The sequence below is a fragment of the Primulina tabacum genome, chromosome 5 (assembly GCF_025594145.1).
Source record: "Primulina tabacum isolate GXHZ01 chromosome 5, ASM2559414v2, whole genome shotgun sequence".
Classification (NCBI taxonomy): Eukaryota; Viridiplantae; Streptophyta; class Magnoliopsida; order Lamiales; family Gesneriaceae; genus Primulina; species Primulina tabacum.
In genome coordinates, this window is record NC_134554.1 from 29,349,488 (window position 1) to 29,366,517 (window position 17,030).

Here is a 17,030-nt window from a genome sequence, read left to right on the forward strand (position 1 = left end):
GAGCTCTTCAACAATGAGTTAATTCTATTAATAAACTAGAATGAAGCGCCTTTGAATAGACGATGTCGAAAACTTGTTGAATAAATGTTGCATTCTCAGGGAAACGATTGATTGAGAGATTTAAATTTTGCACAACACCAACTATGACCAAAAAGGAAAACTAAGAAACAAAACATTAATGAATAAAATATAACAGAAAACAAGACCATGTTCTACTTGTCGTAAATTATTTTTTTTTTTAAATATTTTCTCGAAACAGAATCTTCTTTTGGTTTCATTTGATCAAATTCCTACAGCTTTGGTCCATGTCATTGCTTTAGATCCATCTTTCAAAGTAGAAAATATTGATCAGGGATGTTTAAGCATCAAAATAATACCATATACAAATAAAGCTATTCCTCGTAACAAAAACATTAGAACGCATGTAATTAAGAAATTTCGATTCCGAAAACAAAACTTGGATGCCGGCAAGTCTTAAAGAAAACCACTTCCAAAAAAATATGGGCATGAAGAAAATATGCACTATAAAATGTAACCACATTTAATCTACCTAGAAATGAAACGATGCATCAAGAATTTCTATTGTAAATTATCTTTCTTTTAACATGATGACGCTATCTATACAAAAGCTTCGTTCAAAGATAGTAGTCAGGTGAGAGACTCAACCAAATCCGAACCCTTCATTGGCTTCATGGATAGCAAGAAGCAGTCTGTCCTCCAGACGCCGTTTCGATGGATATTCTGGTAGATCAAGCTGATTGAAACTGCATGATCAAATTCAAAAACTTTATAATCGGTTCCATAATAAGTGGCAACACGTTAAAACTTAGATTATCACAACAAAAATAACAAAACAATTAAGAGAGAGGAATTAACCATTCGGTACAAGGATCACAACAAAATATGAAAAAATTGACCAAGAAAGTTACCATGTGTGAGCAGAAGGCAAGTGATCTGGAGTGCCGTAAGCCTTGTGAATTTGAAATTTCTGAGATCCTGAAATTCCTTGCAACGCACTAAATCCTTCTAAAGGCACCTGAGAGGTGAGGCCAAAATAAAAACAACTTTAAGCCACTTCCCAGATAGAGATAAATATCTGTAATCAAACAAAGACTTGTCCAGCAGGAACAATAGTTGCAGATGTGCAGAAAACTCGGATAATGGCTTATTTAGGTAAACACAAACTAGGAAAACTGCATCATATATCCATATTCAGATGTTAAAAAATATTATAAAAAAACGGCATCAAATCTCATCAATTCAAGATTCAATATGATTCAGATCTGAGGAACAGCTCAAAAGAAACTTGTTTCACATGCATTGACGGTAAAATGAGGGAAGAAAATGACGCACCTTTGAGGTTCCGGTAACAAATTGCAGGAGGCGAGCCTTGTCCTCCTTGCTGAATCCTTGAACAACCTCCCAGAACCATTGAATTGCAGGGGAAGCAGCAGTGTAACCAGTATATTCTGTATTCGCCCTCAAATCATCCACTGAAATACAGCATTTTTTGTTGGAATTGGGAGTAGTATTATTAACTTCAATAATCAATATAAGAACCCTCCAAAAAAGAGTAATAATAAAGACCAAGAGTTCAACACTCACAATCAATATCAGGCAGACCACTTATCAGGAGTTCCAATTCCTTGTCATTGAAAATCGATATCAAATCACGAGATATTAACTCGTTGAAACCCTCCATAAAAGCATTTATTTGAGGACGAATTGCAGTTGTCAACCGATGCTCGGCAACCAAATCAACATATTGGTGCTTGTTTTCCTCAGTTACTCTGGTATTTCGACCACCAGGTTTAAGTTCATAGTCTGTCACCTGCAAAAGACAAGTCCTGCTTGTATAATTTGACCAAAAAAATAAATAATATATTGCTTTATATAATCTAAAACCACATACTTCAGCACGTTCATAAAGAATTAACTTTTCTTCATCTGCATCTATGCTGAATGTTAGGTCCAAAACCTCGCTTATATCATTCTGCAAAATAGTGAGTTAAAAAACAGAAGTTAGTTTCATAGGTTTTGCACAGTACTGCAAGAATAAAAGGAGTCTCTAAACATGACAAACCTCCAGCATCCATTTTAAATTCTTGAAATAATCAGGATCAATAGCCTCAATATCGTGGTAAGTCACTTTAACCCCAAGAATATGCTTGTAAAAAGACCGGGTGAAGTGAACATCTAGCAGCTGTCCATCAAACAGTGCCTTCCCCACCTGTAAAACATGACAATACCTTAGGTATGACTACAACTCAGCTCTCGGCAACAAAATAAATAATAAATGATACTCACGACTCGGCCAACAAATTTGAAATACGAAAGATGCTCTGTTTGGTAAACAGAGTTAGGATTAGGCTGAAATGTTGATTCATTTCCAACCGTTGTAAATAGCAGTGCTCCCTTGTCAAAGATTACCCTTGAAAGTAACTGATACCATTCCCTGGTAAGACCACCAGCATCGATTCCTTCCTCCCCTTGGAAATGAACAGTCAACCTCCCTTTCAAATCTTGTGCTGACCTCATGCGCAGCTGATTATACGAATCTTCAAGGATGTAAGCTCTTCTTACGGATATCCTCAGAGGACTGTGATGATGATCATGCTGATGCTTGATCTTTGATCTAAAGTGAGATCGTTTGTTATCAAAATCAATGAAACGAGGAACCTTCAGCATCATTGAAAAAGACTTTTCAAGCAATCCTGGATTTTGTCGAATAAAGGCATTGAGAAGCTTTCTGTGCTTCTCTGAGAATCTTACAAATGCAACATGCTTTTCATCGAATCTCACAGCAGGTCCTGAAGTCTTCTGTTGACTGGCTGATGTGATAGCCTCTTCAACTTCAGGCCCAATATCAGTGCCTGCAGTTGTCTGACCAGGATACAATTTCTCACACATAACAAAGAAAGATTCTATGTATGGCAAGACATTCTGGGAACCCGCAGGAAGTGACGGCACCAAACTGGATGGTTTAGCAGATGAAGGTGACGGATCAGGTACCATGTCTGAATAGCTCTCTATTTTGCTTATGCAGTTGCTCAGTTCCTTCCACAAGGGCTCAAGAGCCACATTAATATGACGTACAAGAGAAAGAGCAGCAGTGTGCTCCTTGTCAGATAGAATCTGATGTTTCTTATCCTTATTCACAAGTACAACAACCAGAGAGCTTAATGCTTGCAAAACCCTGAGAACTGGAGCCCCATGAGAAGTATTAGTACTAAGCAGTGGTTTCTCAAAATCCCCAAATGTCAGCAACTCTTCAGCTGCAGACTTGGTAAGGCTCTGAACTGAAGCAGCAAGCTCATTTATGAAGAGATGACAATGAATGGGAGCAATTGCTACCAATTTTCTCAGCACCTCTGCCACGAGAGTATATGCATTATCTGATAGACTGAAGAAAAGGGGAAAGAAATTACCAATTGCATGAACTAGTATTATAAACAACACCAAAATCACACCATCAAAAAAGTAGTAATACAGCTTGCAGAGACAAGCTAGAGAAGAAACCTATAAATTTCATCATTGTGGCGTGATCAGTAAAATTTACTTCAGATAAAGAACTAACTAAAAGGGATCCATGAAACCTCAACTGCAGACAATCCTACATATTCATGTTCATCCGGCTAAATGTTCATTTCCAAAGCTATTGATCTCTCCCGAAAATTTCAATTACGTTTTCATCAAATTTGAAGGACAACTTACGTAGAGGTGACAGATTTGTTGAAGTGTGAGCATCAACAATGAGCATCTATCTGAATAAAGTTAAGAAACATAAGCTAATACCCCACATAACCAAACTTTCAAACACAGACCTGAGTACCGCCAGTCATATAGAAGTTTATTGACACCTTATATCAAGAGACAACTCAGAGCAGCTATTAAAAAAACAAAGAAAAGTGTAGGTATTGGTTTCAGCGTACCCTTCACGTGCAAGTAATGAGCATAGAAGTTGAAGTTCTGGTTCAGGTAAAGTATTCAGAACACTTGAAGCATTCTGTTCTCTATCAGCACCAGATGTAGATTCCTTCATGGAAACATGAACCTCTCCTGAGGTAGAAGCAGAGACATTCATATCAGCATCTGTCGTAGAAGTCTGGACATCAGATGGCTGTTCAGATGCAGACACGGATGGATCCTCAGATGAATTTGATTTCCTCTCACCATTATCAATAACAACGTCCAATAAATTTAGCAGCTGCAAGGTATCAAAGCATGAAGACATAACTATAAGAATCAATCAGCCAGCAGTTGCCACAGTCAAGAGTGGTTCACAACACATACCTGTTCCAAATGGATTATACTTCTTAAATAAAGTGATTGATTTAAAAGACTTAAAAGCAATGTAACAGGTGCCTGTCCTTCGAGATATTGATTCTTTCCTAACATTTCCTCATCAACAAGTGCAACAGATTTGCCTCGTCTGTCATCAGAGCTCGGTAACTCTTTGGTGGACACTTGTGGTAATCGGAATTCAAGCAATAACTTTGCAACAGAAGGATGATTACGAGCCATGTAGGTAAGAGTCTCAAGAACTCGCCGAGACACCAAAGGTGGAACACCTGTCGAAGCAGTCGTGATTGACCCAATCAAATCAATGTTTTGACGAGTTGCATTAAGATAGGTTAATGTTTGAAGAGCTATTTTGGAGGTTCATTGATATAATCGGCATGACTAAGTACCAATTGTTGGTGGATTGCAGGTACTAAAAGTCATATGAAATTTGCTAAATAACATTGACTTATAAGAGAGAAATGACAAACTCCAAAATTAATTAAAACAACTAGGACTAGAGACAGTTAAAAGAATTCTTTTTATTTTAAACATCCATAAGATGCTTGGCACAGTCTACGGTCTCAGACCAATTACTGCAACATACACCAAGAATATCAACTATGGATAGGTTCTGATAGGCAGCAAGATAGGCTAAAGCTGTAGTGCAGACCATCTGATAATTACACTAGTTTCGTTTACAAAAGGTCTTTATGGAATCAAACATAATTTTTTTACGCTGCTAGAACCAAAAAAATTATAGACCCTTAAATTACCTTGATGCACGTGCAAATGAATGTGCCAACCTCAACTAAATAAGTATTTTATAATTATTTTATACGACAATGACCTTCAGCTCCAATTTAATCGACTTTGCTTCAAATGAGAAGTTCACAAAATTCAATTGCACACATTTGATAAAAATAGAAAAGCGTTTACCATCAGCACATTGAGGACGCGAATACATCACATGACTGGGGCAAGCATATAGCCTATAAGGGGGTTCCATAACATTCAGAGTAGAGGAAGAATTCCTTTTATCCAACATCAATAATTCCATCAAAATTTTCACCAAATCAATTCTGGTTTCAGCATGAGCACAGAGGTTCAAGAGAAGTCTCAGTTCACTTTTATATAGTGGCTGCAAAACGTAGATCAGTTAATACATACATATCATAGAGATGATCCTAAGTAAGAACACCGCAAGAATACCTGAACTACACGGAGCAATCGAATTAACGCTTTCAAACCCTCACTATCAATTAATGGAGCACCATCTGCCTCAACTGGTTTAATACCCAACGATCGACGAGAAAGAATTCCACCAACCCTGTCCAAGCTCTCCCCTGGCCTAGAAGATTCACCCCTGCGGTTTCGAGGATAAATACCAAACAGAGTTTGATTATATCTCCGCGCAAACCTTTCGCGCAACATGTTGGCTTCAGCAACAAGAGCCGGTGTCAAATTTGAAAGAATAGCATCAGATGATGTTAGAAGAACCTACGAGAAGAGAAGAAAAACGATCCAACATGACAGGAATAAAAAACCATTTAACAAGAAAAATATAAGAGAGAGAGAAGCAAACGGCTTATGATATACCTCTTCTCTAATGTCTGAAGGAAAAGTCGCAATTATTGAGACAGTGTCCATTTCAACAGGTTGACCTTCCAATTCTTGGGCCTGTTGCAGCCTTTGTGCCCTTTGTTGTGCCAGAACTTCTTCACGTATGTCAGGGGGAAGGGCTGCAAGAAATTCTGGGTCGATATCTTCATTATTTTGCGGCTCTGGATTTTGAGGCTGTGGAGCTTGACCCTGTTGAGCAGAAAGAACCTCAGCACGCAACTCCTCTGGAAGTGCATCAAGAAATGCAGGATCAATTGGTCCAGAATCAGCATCCTGATTGTGTTGTTCTTCCTCAGGTTGTCCATCTTGATCTGCTTCTTGGATAACATCTTCTGAAACTTCAGTAACACTGAGGAGGGGTGCATCTCTGCCACCTAGAGATGTATTATTACCAAATGATACATTTGTTCTCCTTGTTCGACTATCAGAACCACCTTGTCTATCTCCACCATCATCATGGCCATCAGCACTTCCAATTTCAACATCCAAACTCCGTAAGCTTTCCCCTAAAGTTGCTCCACTTTCGCTGCTTTCTTGACTCACAGCTTCAACATCACGAACTACATCAGTGTGATCATACTGAACCTCAGGAGGTCTGTTCAAAGTTTCTGTTCCCAGAGTAGCCTCGATAGCAATAGCAGTAGTATTACTAGAGGTGTCCAATGTTGCTGACGAAGGTGGAGGTGCAGAATTCCCGTCAACAGTATCATGATTTTCAGCCAAGTTTTCATCACCCACCTCGGCAAATTCAGGAGACTGGCTGACTTCACTTTTATTCTGGGATTCGGGCAATGTAGTTTTGTTGGAAGATTTCTCAGATGATGGCCGCTTCAAGCCGGAAATAAGCAAATCTTCAAGACCTTGGGGAATCATTGATGCATCTGCCCCACTACTTAGCTGGCCTTCGTTGGCCCACAAGTTGAATCGATGTCCTTGGCGTCCATTTCGAAGTGAACGGAAAAATGAATCCAAACGCGACGAGGAACCCTCCGAGTTTCTAGCAGAATGAGCATCGCGGTCATTCTCTGAAATATAAGGTAAACAGAAAATCACATGATAAAAGATTCAGATGTATACCACCTTTACAAGGTCAGATTGAAATAAAAATTAGAACAGATCCACTGCATGAAGAAGGGATTGTCAAAAAGTATGTACCTGATATTCTAGGAAGACCTGCACGCGTGGAAGATGGTTCCACTAGAAGTGGATGCTGCAAAGGGGCAATACTGTCACCACTCCTCCCCAAAAGATTATAAATGGATGTAGTACGCCCCTGGCGTCTAGAGCCAAAAAGTTCAACAGGCATGACGCGGAAAGCTTCATTAGAGATGCTATCTTGACCAAATACCTCAATATGATCAAACACATTCACACCATTCATTCCCTCACCAAGTCGTACGATGACACCGTCCTCATCATCCTCTTCATCTTCATCTTCATCCATCACCTCTTCATCAAAATCATCTTCATCGATTTCGTTGTCATCTTGATCTGTATCAGGATGTGGCAAGTGATGTGCATCATCTTCTTCAAGATCATTGTGCCCCTCACCATCAGCATCTTCATCTTCATCAACTTCATCTCCTTCATCACCTGACATATCATGATCATCTTCTTCTTCGTCGTCTCCATCAAGATTCCCTTGTACACCAGGCCTAATTTCAAATCTTATTCCTAGCGTATCAAGTCCATTTTCAAGATTCCTTGCATCCTCATTATTTTCCTGCATGTAGTCATCTTCAGCACCAACGAAGCCCCCATCAATATCCTGGTCATGTTCCATATCATCAGTGACAGTCTCAGAACCAATATAATTCTGAACAGTTATAAAGGCATCATTCCGGTCATTTGGCACTAAATTTTCATTAGCACGGGCTGCAGTATCTGTTGGCTGTGATGTGCTACCGCCATTATCTTCCATGGGCTGACCGTGGTCAGCTGTTTTTAAATGCTCTGCCCTCCCACTGTTAGACTCAAATGCATGAACATGTTCCTTTGTCACTGACTCCAAAACTTTCACTATTCCCGTCACGATCTTAGGAGAATCAGCATGATCAAGGTCTAAAACACGAAGAGTTCGAGTGAGAGACTGAACAAGACCAACCTCTATGAAAGTAACAGAAGCTTCAGCAGAGATGTATGAGCCTGTCGGTGTACGAGCAGCAAGAACATCATTGAGCAGGTCAATGAGAACCTGATTGTCCACTCTTGGTTCTCTAAAACCATTATCAGAATCCAAAAAATCATTGAAGACATTGTGAATCTCAATGAAGATTCTTTTCCTGGCCTCAGTTGAGCGAACACAGGAGGCCACCAGAAACTGGTTGGCTTTGCTTGCCAGTTTGTGCCGCCAGTCCACCTCCGTTTTCCTCTCTTTTCTCAGATTCTTAGAATATGGAAGAAATTTGTGGAGAACATGGTAAAAAATACCACCAGTAAAGCAGACAGTAGCACCTCTTTGAGAAATTCCCTTGAAACTACAAAGTTCAGCATCTTTTCGAACCAATATATGTATAGATGAAGCATACATTAAAAGTATTTCAGTCAGAAGCTTCAATATAAGTACAACCTTCGCCATGGACAACGCAGATTGTTGACTGCTGGATTCATTCTCCATACAAACAGAGGCAACAGTTTTTCCTTTACCCTTGCTTTCATATGCATCAATTTCCATATCAGTTGATGATGAGCCAGTCTTAGTAATGGACTCATCTTCTAAAGGAGGAGGTATGAAAGCAATCACTGAATCGAGTAGAACATCAATCACATTTACGAAACTCTGAGGAGATTTCCTGTGAATCTTGGAGTTTTTAGAATTTGCATCAAGATGCTTCCCATGTCCACCAGGAGCCAATGAAAATCTGTTACCAGCACCTACCTTACCATCATTAACTTGTTTCTCCTTTTCCTCTGTTTTCTCTCTCTCCTTTTCTTTGTCTTTGCTTTTATCTTTGTCACGATCTTTTATCAAGATAATATATGGCCTATCACCCATCATCTCTACTTGACACACAGATTTGGCGGCTTGCATGAAAATTACAGGATCCCTTTGAACCACTGAACTTAAGTTTGATAGAAAATTACGGACAGTAAGCCTTCCACTAGACTGCCTGTTAGAAAGAGTTGCAACACTATGTCGTATCTCAGACTCCATAGCTTGCTGGAGGGTTTGAGGATCTTCAAGTATATGACGTACTATAACAGCCATGAGACCATCAAAACCAACAAACAAGCTACTTGCCGGCAAGGAAAGAAGCAAATGCAAACCTCCAGCATCCAGAAAACTAACTGCTACGGAATGAGTTCTAGTGAGCGTAGAACATAGCTGCAAAATAGCATGCATTGTTTCAGAAGGTAGTTGCTTTCTTATGCAAACACAAGCCATTTCAACAATTCTTTTTGCCTCCTGTATATCCAAATACTTTGACATTGTCCTCGAAGCAATTTTTTGCTGCTTGTCCTCGTCAATGGTAATAGATGTTTGATCAATCACATCATTTTTCTTCAGGAGTTCCACTATATCAGCATTTAACTTTGCATCAACTTGAGCAAGACGATCAATGGCAACAAAAGCAGAAGTCACCCATTTTGGAACTTGAGCTTTTTCTTGGTCGTGCAAATCAGAACTCCAGAGTAAAAGAAGTTGCAAAGTAACTTTAACAAAACCACTCTTTGATGCTAATTCTCGTGCTGTAGTATCTTCATTAAGAATTAAAGCAAGAACATGAAAAAAGGCAGAAAGCATGTTTTGGTTCCCACAGTCAATTATGTCACCACAAAGCTTGACTTGTTCAATGATAAATGAAATGACTCCAGGTCGATCCTTGCCTTCATTTCGTGCGCAAATCATCACAAGCAGATCCCGAACAGGAAAAGCTAAAGAGCCTTTCACTTGCAGAAGTTTCCTGCATGTTGACAATAGCTCATCAGTCGGAGGAAGTTGCACCATTTCCTCTTCAATAGTTTGGATGCTTTCATTTGTGGCATCATCTTTCATTTCTGTCCCAGAGTTTCCAAGGGACATTGCAAGCGCTCGAGCAAGCTCATCATCTTCTTGGGTTTCCTCAGGATGTGAGAACAACCATTCCATCGCAAGCTCCACACTATTTGAACCAACCTGCCTCAAAGCCTCTTCTGCTCGAGATCTAGAAAACCCCATATCTGCTATCATTGAGATAGTTGTTTCATTTGGGGGAGGACCAGCAACACGGTCCATAGTATTACTGGCACTTCTCATTTCCACACCAGAGAAAATGTGCCTAAAAATGTTAACTACCCTTGAAATGAACTCATAACTGCATTCAGGGAACTGTGGGTGGGTCCAGACAGGAAGTACAGTCTTCAGTACCATGGACTGCATAGTTTTGACAAATGTTTCTGCATCCCGGGGAAATGGAATATCCCCACTCACAAGAGGCTGTGTCAGTAAATGCTTTGTGAATGAAGATAAAATAAAAGAAGAAGTCACCAAGTGGTCCATAAGTTTAACGTAGCTAGCTGAGGGTCCATAGACCCATAAGTGATCATCTTCTATTTCATTTTGCCTCACATCATCAGTCTCCATAGGAGAGGCGGGAGCTCTATTGATGGCAAAAGGCAATTGACTGGTAGCCTCAAATGTTGTCAAGACTGATTGAATAACTCCACGTCCATATAAGCAATTCAATATAACAGGATTACAAGAGTCGGGTTTGTCCAAAATAATGTCATCAATGAAATCAATAACCTTGCCGAAGTAGCGACATTTAGTTGAAACAGAAGCATCTGATCCTGAGGAGTTAATATGACCCACAAAATTCATGTGATCCAAAGCTATAGAAGCAAAAGTGGAAGCCACTGATTTTGAAGGAGGAGACACATTTAGCACATCATCTCGTCGTCGAGATGGAAGCAGCATCGCCTTTCCCAACTCTTGAAACAAATGGGTTATGTGAATGGACAATGACCTTATCATATCACGGCAGGAAAGATAGTACGACCTCTGATTGTCATCATCCTTTTTAGCACTGACTTCATCCCCCCCAGAAGAACCAGGCTGATGTGGTCCCTGACGATTTTCAACTTGTAGATTTGAAGGGGCATCCACAATCTGTCGATGCTGAAGACCAGAACGAGTGAGATCACGATACAAGTTTATGAGGTCAAAAAACTGGGATTCAAAGCTCCATCCTGGCGTCCGCCTTCTAAGTAAGGGATCAATTAGCTGCCTGAAAGAGTTTAACCTGGGGTCATCAGTATCATTCAAGCCCAATTCTGGCTGCCGAGAAGCATCAATTCTACCAGTAAAATCCTCCTCTGCCTGAACTTTAGTATCTTCAAGCATTGCAATTTGCCACAGAACTTCACGATGAACACAGCCTATGTCTTCCAAGACATCTTTATTTCCAGTGCCAAATTCTGTCAGCAATGCAGTAACCCATCGACTATCCTTCGAGGCAGCAAGAAATAAGAGGAATTCAACAATGGAGAGGGAAGAAAATACAACACTGTCTGGATTGGCACTAGGGTCCAGCAGAAATGATCCAGAAACAACACTAAACCCACTCAAAGTATTTTTCAAATGATCATGAAGAGAAGCACAGAAAGCACGAGCCAAAGGAATAGAATGATGTTGAGTGAAACATTTAAATACCATGGTGCTATGCAGAGCAATGGACATGCCTTCTGACGATTGAGTAATACTTGGGCGTAAAACAAGTTTAAGTAAAGCTTCAATGCCAAATTTCTCCACAAACAACCTACATGTTTCAGAATTTTCCATTGTCCTGTGAACTAGTACCATTACGTGAAAGGTAGACAGCTGTATACACTGCTTGTCACTAATGCCTTCAACCAAGCAATCGGCTGCACCAACCAGAGAACAAGCACCCAAGTTTTCCTTGTCCTCGGGTTCCGTAGAATCCATCTCCATTGCATCACTTCCATCAGTTTTACCTGATGTCCCACTGCACTTTGTGTCCCCAACTGAGGCGATCTTATTAATTATTTCAATAATTAAGTCAACACCACTACCTCTCAACAAAGATACATGCCGAAACAACTCTTCCACAGAATTTGCCAAAGGGAACAATGCCTTCATTCACAGCCATTACATACTTTCTGTCAGTAAATATGTGAAATAGAAAGCGTAAAGCTGAGGATTCTTTCACAGCCTCTAGGCCTTTAGCGTTAAGGCAAATGGCACCCAGGCCATTGGGAATACATGTGATGGCTTTTGAGGAAGGTAACACCCCCGCAACAACGGATGATAGAAATGCATTAGGAAGACCCAAGTCATATAGAACATTAAAACACGTTGGATCTTTATGAATCATTTCACTCACAAGAGTCACTGCTGAAGAGTAGATTTCACCTCCGAAATTTTCCTTGTTACTAAAAATCATTGACAAAGTTGGAGTCAAAGAAACATCGTTGGAATTCTGTAATCTTGCAGAATTTGCAGTGGCATAAGTAGCAGAACCAAGTGCCTTTAATAATGCTCTGATAAGCCTCTTCTGAGTATACAACTGGTCACTGCTGTGTTTAGAACATTCACCGATGACCATTGTGTTATCCGTTGTCCCAGCCAAGTCAATCACTCTATGTACTTCGATCTGTAACCTATGAACCAAAAGCTCTACTCCACCCAAATCTCTAAATAGGGTTACAGCTGTATTGCTGTAGTCCATGAGCTTCTGCAGTGTTTTCACAGCTAAAGATACAAGATGCAAATGTGTGGGATCTGCATCTTCCAGAAGGGGTAAAAAGGTTGGCACCATCCCAGATCCCCTAACAACACTCCCAGTACTTGAAGATGATATTACATGCAGTAAGTAAAATTGTAGAAGTGCTTCAACAAAGGCAACAGATGACAAATCACTCGACTTATTTAACGACACAGTCGCTCTTTGCAATACATTGAGGAGTATCATGCGATTAGCACCTGCAAAACTGATACTTGACCCACCAAGTATTCGAGCCCGTTCATGTGAGGCTGAATATGAAGCTAACTGTGCTCCCAAGGCGGTCATTGCAAGTGTTCTTATGGTTCCAGAAATATTTTCTTCAGACCTCACAATTCTAATTAGTTCGTTTGTGTATTCTGGCTCATTGGCAAAAAATGAAACAAGTTCGTCATGAGAATCATTTGACTGGACAAGCACAATAAAAGCAAGAAGGCAAATCTTGCTGTACAGTCTACATATTTTGGGAGAATGGAATGCACGAGCATATCTGATTCTGGTCAATAACGAAAACCTGAGCTCTGGAGATACATTATACTGCTCGATACAAAACTTCATCAGTGACAAGTCGTCTTCTTTACGAAGTTGAAGATCAGGGAGGTTGATCACACTCATACCAGAAGAACTCGTGCCATCACTGGTTTCCAAGGTGCTCGAAGAAGTAGAACCGTGCAATTCAAAATAGAGAGTCGATCCAATTCGACACTGCACTTTATCACAATCATTCTGTACCTCTGATGGAAACAGGCACAATCCATCCTCCTGAGTCTTTTCATGTAATGTGACACATGAATACAATCCCAAGCCTTCTTCCTTGCTACCCCAACCCTGTGCAAGGGACAGGAGACAACCGTTTACAGACCCACATCCAACCAGCTTTCCACTGACGTGAAGTTTTGATGGAGTTATTTTGACAAGCGCAGAAAGAGTCTCCAGAGCTGCTATAAGAATTTCAGGATCTACTGAAGCAAGTAAAAGCTTGAAATGCTGAAACAAGAGAAAACAAAGAGTTCAGAAACATAGGCTTGACTATACAGATGCCAAATTTAAAGCTGATATAAATACATCTAAATATAACAGGAATGCTGAAATTCATGCATTAAGTGTAAATAGTCTGGCAAAGATGTAGTAATCCTTCATCCCTACAGGTTTACCTCTAAACCACTAAAAGAACTCTTGTTATGACAATGCTCTAGGATCACTTGCATCACTCTCAGAATTTGTAACACTGCTTGTTTTGGAAACGGGTTGGCATCATTCAAAATGTCACCAGATAAAAGGAGGTCATTTCTACTTGCTACATATGTCTTCAAATATGTGTCGAAATGCAAGAAAAGTGGTCTCCAATGGTGAAAATTACCCTGAGACAAAAAAAAAAGTCAGAAATCAACACAAACACAAGCATGAAGATGAAAACAAATGAAAAAAACTAGAAAGTTCCAACACCTTGCCGTACTCCCAGCGAAATCCTGACAGAGGAATCGCAATATCCTGTAATGGACATTGAATTACCTTGTCGATGAAAATCTTTACTCTTGGAGGCTGCAAAACAACGTACAGTCAAAAGTCACTGTTCAAGAAAAAAGTGGAGAGTATGAAAGGTATGGGTGCTAACATCAAGGTCCACCTGATACACAATGATCACTTGGCAAGTCAATTGTTTTGCTAAATGAAGAGTACAAATTACAATAACAGCTCTAGTGAAATATAAAAAGATTTCATCAATTTCGAGGAGAAAACAAACGATAATTTCAAATATAAAAGGAGGATTATACAGGAACAAATGAAATAAATGTTGCAACATTTCGGCATTTAAGGTGAGAATCTCAAAGAATCGCCACTCAAAAAAAAGAAATTTCTACATACAAACGACGATATAACAAAATATACATAATCCCTTCTCGGAAAATGAACCAATCAACTTCAATAATATCAAAAGTCCAAAATCCATGTGATGAAAAAGAAAGAGAAATATGCTCAAAATTGAACAGGGGTTAAATATACAGATAAAACAATTCCTCACAATTTCCGTTTAGAATCATTATCCACTTTCAGAATATCTAATACTATGTTATCTGTTCTATAATCCAACTCGACTCAGTTTACATAAATCTCCAAGGATGTATATGACAATTCATTTGAGTTAGAGAAGTAATCTTTGAACTTAAGAGTCCTTGAGAGTTCTACGACTCAGCTTCTTCTTTCATCGACCCAAATTAAGATATTCAACTCCCTTTCAGAGGTCAGTCCCAACAATAATTAAATGGATTGAAACCCATAATTCTATTAAATAAAGATCGTATAACCAGCATATAAATCAAGAGCATCATTGGATTAATTCTATGCTTAATAAGGCAGTGTTTTGTACGGTTACGAATTCATGTTCCGTAGAATTTCTAGACTTGTTTCTATCACAGGTTTTTCAAAAATATCTCCCAACATTTTCAAAGGATTAATCTCAGAAATTAAGGTGAATGCAGGACCACGAACCATATTCTCATCTCCTCCTATTCTCTCCCTCCTCCAGAACATCCTTTCTCCCCATCCTTGATAAAACATTCACATTACATATGCACATATAGTTTCGTACATATGTGAACCACAGTACCCTATGCACCTCCTAAAGTTGGTAAATCGTCAATTAACAATTCCAATTTGATTTTAGTCGACGTATGTACTAATATTCCATTAAACTAAAAGTTATATAAAGGGAAAGACACAATTACAATTTTTTATCCTCGTTGAGAAAATCAAAACAAACTGAAACTTGAAATTTAAACCTGGCAAAATGGAGCCTATCATTGACAGGGGAAGATGTACTTTCCAATTAATGTAATAAACCCAAAGATCAACACTTTCATGAAAAAAGAGAAAAAAATTCATCCATAAATTTTCTCAATCTAGCACAAGTATATCCTTCCCCATCTCTCAACCTCAGTAACACGATTGCAAGACACCCAAAACTGCTAAGTGTAACCAAGACCTATAAGCCTCGTCCCTCATCACCTAATAAATTGGATAAAGCAATTGGAAAAAACTAACTGCTTCAACCACTAAAGACTTTCTTGCACAGTTATTCACCCAAAAAAATCCTTCCCAGACATCAAATAAACCATAATCAGCAGACCCATCAGAGATTAACGTATTTAGACCCTCACTCCATCGGTCAACAGATAAATACAAGACAATCAATAAAATAAAATGTAAGACGAGCATACAGTCTCCGTGTCAAGTTTAACGGAGGGACCGATCGTTCCTTCACTAGAGAGAAGCTGACGAAGCCTTGAAGGCAAACTAGATATTATATTCGCCATTTGATAATCCCCTGATGCTCAATTCACTGCAAAATTAAACGAACACATGTAAAACCAAAAAAAAAGTGTAAAAACCTAATCAATCGAAACCGTGAAAAAGTCAAAATAAAAAAAAAGCTTCATAAACCCATCATTAATCTATCATATCTCACACAGAAAAAAAGGGGGGATTACCATCAAAGGGTCGGTACCGGCGGATGACTTGCACATCAAAAGGGTTTCACTGTACAAAACACTTTCGAGTATATGGGAAAAAATAGGGAGATACAAGAGAGACTGAAAACAGTGGGGAAAAACAAAAAGGGTTTCCGTTGGTGTCTTTGTTCGTCAAGTTCGCCGGAGAAATGGTGTAATGTATGTAACCCTGGAAGAGCGAAGGGGTTCGCTTGTTATATATACACACAAAATACAGAACAGTAGGCGAGGGCCATGGTAGAGAGAGAGACTTTACTTGGAAACCACGCTTTTACGATTTTGCCCTCTAATTATGGAATTTTTCCTCCTTATTTCCCTTTCTTTTCAAAAATATTTATAAGATCTTAGGTGGTGTATTCAATAATGAAAATTTAATTACTTTTATGGATTTTTGTAGAGTTTAAAAGTTTAGAGGTATTGAATATACACTTTTAAAAACTCTATAAAAATTTAATGGTGTTCAAATTAGATTTTTCTAGAGTCATAAAAAGTCACTTGTTATTCAAACTTGACTTTTTAAAAATCTACAAATATCTACAGGTATCTAATATTTCAATAGATTTCCAATGATTCTAATATAATTCTTTACGTACAAACCATAAAACTATAGATACAATTGTAGAAACTCAAAATTTGTCTTCTACTTACCCTAGAGATTTTTGTAAACTTTTAATTGAACAAATATCATTCTCACCCAGATATCTCTCTTTCTCACTCAAAAGACGGCGTTTTTCTCCTCTCTAAAGACAAATCGAGGGTTTCTCAAATTTCAAAGGTACGAATCTTTTCTTGAATCGTTATTGATTTGATAAAAAAATATAGTATGATTTCTATGTATTCAAATCATGTGTTCAACAAGTGTTCTTACGTGTTGTTCAAGTTTCATTATATGTTC

At 38.9% G+C, this 17,030-nt stretch overlaps 1 protein-coding gene across 1 annotated transcript; it reads right to left on the bottom strand.

Annotated features, from left to right (window-relative positions):
* Positions 1–402: 402 nt before the first annotated feature.
* On the bottom strand, positions 403–16,325 carry LOC142547402 (E3 ubiquitin-protein ligase UPL2-like). The gene is given in 18 exon segments (XM_075655683.1): positions 403–764; positions 930–1,036; positions 1,354–1,493; positions 1,606–1,831; positions 1,913–1,993; positions 2,084–2,230; positions 2,308–3,403; positions 3,933–4,207; positions 4,294–4,571; positions 5,221–5,422; positions 5,494–5,781; positions 5,881–6,929; positions 7,060–11,968; positions 11,970–13,613; positions 13,781–13,987; positions 14,073–14,168; positions 15,845–15,966; positions 16,115–16,325. Coding segments are annotated over 17 exon segments (10,944 nt in total). The 5' UTR covers positions 15,941–15,966; positions 16,115–16,325; the 3' UTR covers positions 403–661.
* Positions 16,326–17,030: the final 705 nt, after the last annotated feature.